This window comes from Tarenaya hassleriana, unplaced genomic scaffold, assembly GCF_000463585.1.
Source record: "Tarenaya hassleriana unplaced genomic scaffold, ASM46358v1 Cleome47, whole genome shotgun sequence".
Lineage (NCBI taxonomy): Eukaryota > Viridiplantae > Streptophyta > Magnoliopsida > Brassicales > Cleomaceae > Tarenaya > Tarenaya hassleriana.
This window is the reverse complement of record NW_010967396.1, coordinates 605,232-611,982: the sequence shown is the minus strand read 5'-3', so window position 1 is coordinate 611,982 and position 6,751 is coordinate 605,232. Positions and strand designations below refer to the sequence as shown.

Genomic DNA, 6,751 nt, shown 5'->3' with positions numbered 1-6,751 from the left:
GCCTCCGGAGCCAATAGCTGCACGGGGGAAACAGGAAGCAGGATTGGTTCCTTCCAACACTGGTAGACCTAACATTACCTATAACAGCAATTAATTTTTTTGTAAATTAGTTGCTACCTAAAGCAAAAGGATTCCCTTGCAAATATTTATTGTTACCTTTGGATGAAGACTTCTGATTAGCTCGAGGAAGTTAACATCATCGGCTGAATATATGATTTGATCAAATAGACCTGATAACCAACATGTCAAAAATATTATTAGTTGTTGAATTTTCCAGACTGTTCATATTGGGAATATCTTCCTCCAAAAGGATCCAGTGCAGGAAAAGAAGTACAATCTACCATTCTTTCCAAACAATTTTGTGGAATCATTTAAGGGAAGAGACTCGACAAAACAAAATGCAGAGGTAATCTCTCACACGCGATGGGTATAATCATCAGGACAACATTTGACAGCACTGTATAAGAATATTTTTAAACGGTGTCCTAGAAAGAGACAACTAAAAAGTTGTGTTAGATGTCTCACAGTAAAATATCTCTTGCAGCAACTTAAGCGCAGAGAAAGAATATCGCCACCGTTTGAGTGTTTTGCAAACTTCATCCAAAAGTGGCTTAGTAATATCCTGCAGATCGAATGAATCAAATAAAGGTGTGGTCACAGGCAACAGTACAACGAGCGATGAACCATGTATTAAACTTCATGCAAAAAAAATCACCTGTCGATAACCCGACATTAACTTCAACGTGAAACTCTCATAACACCTAGAAATACCAAGATCGTATAGCCTTGTGAGTTTCTTTATATATGTATATGATGAGAATTGGAACAGAATTGCCAATCAGTTACCAATTTTCCAATACTTGAGATGGTATCTCCACGAAATCAGGGTCCACATGTAGGCCCGAGAATCTGGCAAATGAAGCACGATTGCAGATATGTTGGACCTATATGCCGTTGGTCAGCAAGGAACAAAGCTTCATATCATCAATCGGTATAAAAAATGCATAAAACCAATTTTCTTCTGTATAATTGTCAAGTGAGACAAGTTACTTAGACATACCACATGGCCAAACTCGTGAAAAAGACTAACCACCTCAGAGAAACCCAATGGGGCAGGTTCCCCTCCTACATCCTTCGAAAACTGTGCTATAAGCAATGACACGGGGATCTGGAGAGGTAGTAAAAAAAACAAATTGATTAAAAGTCTGATCCCGAATAGAAACACTAATGCAAGGAAGTCTGCATCCACATGAGATCCTAATCAACATCAACATTGTCTTAATCCCAAGTTTACATGAGATCCTAATATGATCCTTAATTTAGGACAATGCCATACTTCAAGACAAAAACCTGAGATATTAAATCTAGCATATTGCAGTACGCAAGACAATCACCTGACTTGTGCCATTGTGAAACAGTGCATTGTTCTGCAGAGCAACCACACAGGTGTGACTAAATTTCCCTTCCCTGCCTCCAACAAAAGTATGGTTACAACTTTAAAAAAATTGAGGCGATGAAACAGCCAAAAAATGAAGAGCTAAAGTAGCTAATGGACCTTGTGAACATATCAAGGTAGAAATAACCCAAAAGTTTGCCAGACCCAGAGTCAAAGACAGCAAAAGCTCGAACATCTTGATGCCATACATCAATTTCTGCAATCTCCTCAATCTTTAAACCTGTATGGAGGGATCATATTGGTCAAAAGCTACCCCGAAGATAAAAATAACCATCATTTGCAACCTCGTAAGCAAACCATGAAATTTATGAAGATTCAAAGTTTCTTGGTTAATTCATTTTGTACTTACCAAAAAGGTCCTGAGATATTTTAAAGATCCCAGGAAGGACCAAACTGATAGGAAAATGTTGTCGGATATCTCCAAAATCAAGATCAAACTGCTGCTCTTCTACCCTCTTTATATAATATAAAAGATCTTCCATGCCAAATGGAATTTCGCCTTCCTCTTTCCTCTGATTACCAATCTAAACAAGTTTAGTAATGAATAAAGCATGGCTAATCGTAAAAAACATGAGTGCTAACATTCAACCTTTAAGTCTTTCAAAATCTCAAGCTCTCTAATGGCCAAATCAGTTAAGCTGGAAGAGATGTCCTCTAAGAATCCAATCACCTGAAGGCAAGAAGGATGTATGTACAAGTCAGATCACAACAAACAATAAACTAATCACTTGAAGGATCTTTTACAAACCTTTGTTGATGTCTTGGCCATCCTACGGTCAAGGGCATAATTTGCATAGTTTGCATAACCCAGTAAGCGAGCTAATTTATGGCGCGACTGAACCTAAACAGAAAAGAATATTAAAATGTCAACTAATCGAAATGCAGTGCAGGCTTTCCTTTTTGTAAATTAGGATGGAAAAGATAAACAGTACCAATTTTTTTAGGACAGCAATATTGACATCCCCGCATCTCTTCCCATATGCCATAGCTACTGCCCTCCTCGTCCTTGCTATCTTTACATTCAAAAAATTATAAAATAAGAAACAGTCAAAGAAAAACTTCAGTGAGAAGCTACACTCACATGGTGCATCCTTGACCTTTTAATACTCTACAAAACAAAAGCCAACAACAAGGTCTGGGAATTCACAGTAAACATACACAATAAATTAGCACAAGCAAATTGCATATTGAAGGGAATAGTTTCAGAGATCACACTGCACCTTGTCAGTGCATGTACTTTCATTTCTTTTTCTTTTTGTTGAATAGAAAAGTAGGGCACGGGGAGTTATACCTTGCACAGCTCAAGAATAGCTGCAACATGAGAACTTTCCAGAGTGACCTTAAATTCGCCATTTCCAGTTTTGTCCAAACTCTGTGCGGGAATAAGTTCAGGAATAAATTAGAATGAAAAAATAGATATGCAAAAATCAAGTTTCTTCAAACAAGGTCAAACATTAACAAGGGATGTAGAAAGCTAGGTAACATATAAAGACATGAACCTCGAGTAATTCTGGAGGCAAACCATCAAGTTCAGCTTCACTAAAGAAAAGACAAGAATTATCATCATTTAAGTTCTGGACGTATTGCAAGCTTAGCTCATCGATTTCATTTCTCAATCGCAGTACTTCCTCTCTCTTTGTCACAGTAAGGTCCAGACCATTGTGCTCGAAGTCTTTAACCTGTCACTGATACAAAAGAAATCAATACTTGCACCTCAACTAGCACAACCTATAAAAGGACAAGAGAAGTCTGCTAGGAACCTAACAAGGGCACTATGCAAGACACCTCTGATAAAAAGGTTTTCGGATCTACTCCTATCTTCCAGGGACACTGAAGGGAGCACATAAAATGCAGAAGATCCTTCTATCTAACCCAAGGATACTGTCATTTCATAATCCAAGAGGATAAGGATACATCAAATCTTTTATTGGTTTTCATTAACAAATGACATTTTGTAATAATTCAGCGCTTGTGAACCCACTTTCTACACTGAAAGTTAGAAAAATGAAGTAAGATAGCAATTGGTAGTCAAGGACCCAGCAATGAGTTGGAACCAGTTACAGACAATGAAAAATACAATAACTAGGAAATATTACACAATTGCCATATTTGAATGATATTTATGAGAATAAATTTTCTTGATTACTGCGGTACATTGCATAGCCAGAACCGATGCTATACACTGGAAAAGGTAGCACCTTGCATCACATGGTATAATAATATGTTCAACAGTAGATAACAAGCTCAAACTCTAAGCTGCAAGGAAAATGTTTAGGGAAAAGGAAAACATATGATTGATTTTCCTTACCAGACACTGTAGGTAGCGTTTAGCTTCAGGGGCAATCAGTTCTCCCCTTGCCGCATAAGCTTTAATTGCACGGTAAACATCTTCACGCTTTCTGATAAGCTTGCATAGAGAAATGAATCATATGATCTTCAATTTCATATGAATTAATAAAATATATCAGAAAGTTCAGAGGACAATTCATGTCAACTGTCCTAAGAATCAAGTGAAGACGAAGATTGTTAAACAACAGAAGAAGAAAACACGCAACACACCTCCATGCCAGAATATGAGCATCGATTTTCTGTTCCACTTCGGCACTAGTTTTACGAACTGTGTCCTCGGGTGCTAACATCTTAGGAAACATGCAAGACTGAATCAATGGGAACTGTCGTGCTTCTAGCTCTGCCAGCGGCAAAACAACATTTTCATATGACACCTACAAACATCAGCATACATTCAGTAATTCTTGATAGAAAATCTTTCTCTTTTAAGGATTTAGCAAAAGTAAGTTCACAGTCGTATATTATTACAAATGTTGCAAAGCCTATCATGACCAGGATAATGAAATCCTTGCAGAAAATTGGCAAAAATTACAGATAATTTGTTTTCGATGAAAACCCAGAAGCAGCCACAATCTAAATTATCCAAGTTGTCAATACTAACAAAGCAGCAACTTGTCAACAAACACTCATTTGCTTCTCCCAATAAACGTGAACAAATTTCGAGAAATTTCCTGTACCCTATCGAGAGGAACCGAGGCAACAGCATCATAAACCCTTGTGGACTCAGCAACAATGGCGTCAGCTAACTCGATAATCTCCTTCGGCGACAGGTTAACACAAACTGCACAGCCCGGAAGACCTAAATTTTCAAAAAAGCCAAAATCCGCATTGTAGAATCTATATTCCAACAGACGAAATCCAAGCAGAGCGGAAAATAAGAAGGAAAGAAACAAGAGAGAGCGAGAGATTACCTTTCTTCTTGGACTTTCCTCTGTGAGACGTGAAAGCGAAGATGGCGAGACTGATGGCGAGTCCGAGCAGCCCAGCCGCTCCGGTGAAGGCCACAAGGTTAAGCTTCCGCTTCGATCCGCTAGATTTCTCGTCCGTTCCTTCGCTTTCCGTCATTTTCCTCTGGTATTTTCTCGCTCTCCAAACAGCGACTCGGAGGGAAAGCTTCTCTCACGCGTCCCTCGCTCGCTGCTTGCTTTGAGGCGGAAAAGGAAAATGATATTTGAGAAGGATGGGAAAATCTCAGCTTTTATTGCATTTACATTTTTTTCTCATTATAATTTTCAATTTTTGAATTTCATTCCATTTATATTATTATTAGTAGTAGCAGCAAGTTATTATATCGAAATCATAATAATTGGAAAAAATATGGTAAATTACCTATATATATATAAATATACAGTAGAAAATGATAGAAAAAATTATTATATATACATAATATTTACAATTCATTGTTTCATCAGCATTTGTCAGCATCTACACCTAAACAGCTAGCTTTAAGTAAATAATAGTTCTTGATTAGAGTAAGAAAAATATATATTTTTTCGGATAAAGTTAAGTTTCACAAAAAAAAAATACAGTAAGAGTAATAAGTCAGGTATCAATTTCAATTGAGATTATATAAAAAATATCTTTACTTTGTTATTTTGATTTCAACACGTATCTTTATCCATCTGTGATCATCTAACTCATATGATCCAAAATATAGTACATTTATATTTTAGTTTTAGTTTTATTGATTATAACGTTAAATTTATGGTGATGACATTAATTCATTATGTACTAATCATTTAATTAAAACATTATAAATTTAACATTATGAGCAATGAAATCAATATGTGTCCACACTATATTTCGGGTTACATGGATCATGTGGTCACATATCATATATGTATTGAATTCAAAATATCAAAATAAGGATATTTTTAATAATGTCTCAGTTTGATAATAATAATAATAATTTTTATGTAATATTCATTAGTTTAATAGTATAATAAATTTTTACAATTCGATTAAACTGAATAAACAAGTTTTATTTTTTGTTTCCCTTTGTAATTTCTGGTTTCCTTATTATTATTATTGACTAAAATATTTTTTGCTGTAGAACAAAAGAAAATTAAGTTTTTAATGAGAAATTGGCGCCAACTAGAAAATTGGGCCATATTTTTATGTAGGCCCATTAGCCCACTTTCGACCCATAGATTTATCTTCCCCGAGTCTTCGGCGGTTCTTTATCGGTTCCGAAACCCTTTGCAAAATTCTGCAGCTCGATCCCGATTTCGCCTCCAGTGTTTGGTTCCCGAGAAAATCTACATTTTTCCTCGCGCTCGAGGAAAACAAGCCATGGCTCCAAAGCCGAAGGAAAAACCCAAAGCCTCGCCGTCGCAGCCTCCTCCGGCAATCGAAGATCTGTTCACTTCCCTCAAGAGGCATATCGAGCGATCTGAATACGAACATGCTGTTAAGGTCGCCGATCAAGGTCAGATTTTAGCTCCTCTTTCGACTAATGCTCTTGTTTTGAAGATTTTTGTGATGGTTCGAAACTCGTATGATTTGATCAGTTTTGTCAATCGCACCTGGCGATGAGGATGCTCTCCGATGCAAAGTTGTGGCTCTGATAAAAGACGATAAAATCGATGACGCCCTCTCTGTCATTCAGTCATCCCATAAGATCCCAATTGATTTCGGTTTCCAGAAGGTCAGTTTCCTTTGATTCATTTTGCCCCAATTGCATTTGCACTGCATGCATTTCATACATTTGGTTAGAGTGTTTAAGAGTGTGTTGCAAGGGCCTTACTTCGAGAAGTTTCAGTTCTTATTCAATTTAGTTTGTGACTGTCCATTTTCACAATTCTATGGCTAGATGAATCAAACGTTGGATTGGATTGTTGAAATGATTGAATGATAATGGAATGGTTGTGTTCTTATTCGTTCCATGAATCAGGCATACTGCCTATACCGTCAAAACAAGTTAGACGACGCTATATCTTGTTTGCA

General features: G+C 36.8%; 2 protein-coding genes across 3 annotated transcripts in view; one reads left to right on the top strand and one right to left on the bottom strand.

Moving 5' to 3' along the window:
* LOC104825527 (probable thimet oligopeptidase) overlaps positions 1-4,963 on the bottom strand; it is a 6,069-nt gene extending 1,106 nt beyond the window's left edge. Inside the window, exons 1-18 of the mRNA XM_010557874.2 lie at positions 4,717-4,963; positions 4,483-4,604; positions 4,016-4,179; positions 3,765-3,855; positions 2,956-3,135; positions 2,748-2,828; positions 2,389-2,469; positions 2,205-2,297; positions 2,046-2,126; positions 1,806-1,968; positions 1,556-1,676; positions 1,395-1,467; positions 1,061-1,168; positions 847-944; positions 716-761; positions 526-622; positions 157-230; positions 13-78 (exon numbers count right to left, since the gene is read on the bottom strand). Coding sequence (XP_010556176.1) covers positions 13-78; positions 157-230; positions 526-622; positions 716-761; positions 847-944; positions 1,061-1,168; positions 1,395-1,467; positions 1,556-1,676; positions 1,806-1,968; positions 2,046-2,126; positions 2,205-2,297; positions 2,389-2,469; positions 2,748-2,828; positions 2,956-3,135; positions 3,765-3,855; positions 4,016-4,179; positions 4,483-4,604; positions 4,717-4,870 — 1,893 coding nt within the window. The 5' untranslated portion in view covers positions 4,871-4,963. The remainder of the gene's footprint in view (positions 1-12; positions 79-156; positions 231-525; positions 623-715; positions 762-846; positions 945-1,060; positions 1,169-1,394; positions 1,468-1,555; positions 1,677-1,805; positions 1,969-2,045; positions 2,127-2,204; positions 2,298-2,388; positions 2,470-2,747; positions 2,829-2,955; positions 3,136-3,764; positions 3,856-4,015; positions 4,180-4,482; positions 4,605-4,716) is intronic.
* Positions 4,964-5,999: 1,036 nt separating this feature from the next.
* The window catches only part of LOC104825526 (signal recognition particle subunit SRP72), a 3,187-nt gene continuing 2,435 nt past the window's right edge, over positions 6,000-6,751 (top strand). The window contains exons 1-3 of one of the 2 annotated variants that reach the window (XM_010557872.1): positions 6,000-6,233; positions 6,316-6,452; positions 6,699-6,734. In XM_010557872.1, coding sequence (XP_010556174.1) covers positions 6,098-6,233; positions 6,316-6,452; positions 6,699-6,734 — 309 coding nt within the window. In that variant the 5' untranslated portion in view covers positions 6,000-6,097. Of the gene's footprint in view, positions 6,234-6,315; positions 6,453-6,698; positions 6,738-6,751 lie in introns of both variants that reach the window. The other variant, XM_010557873.1, reaches the window with a different exon arrangement.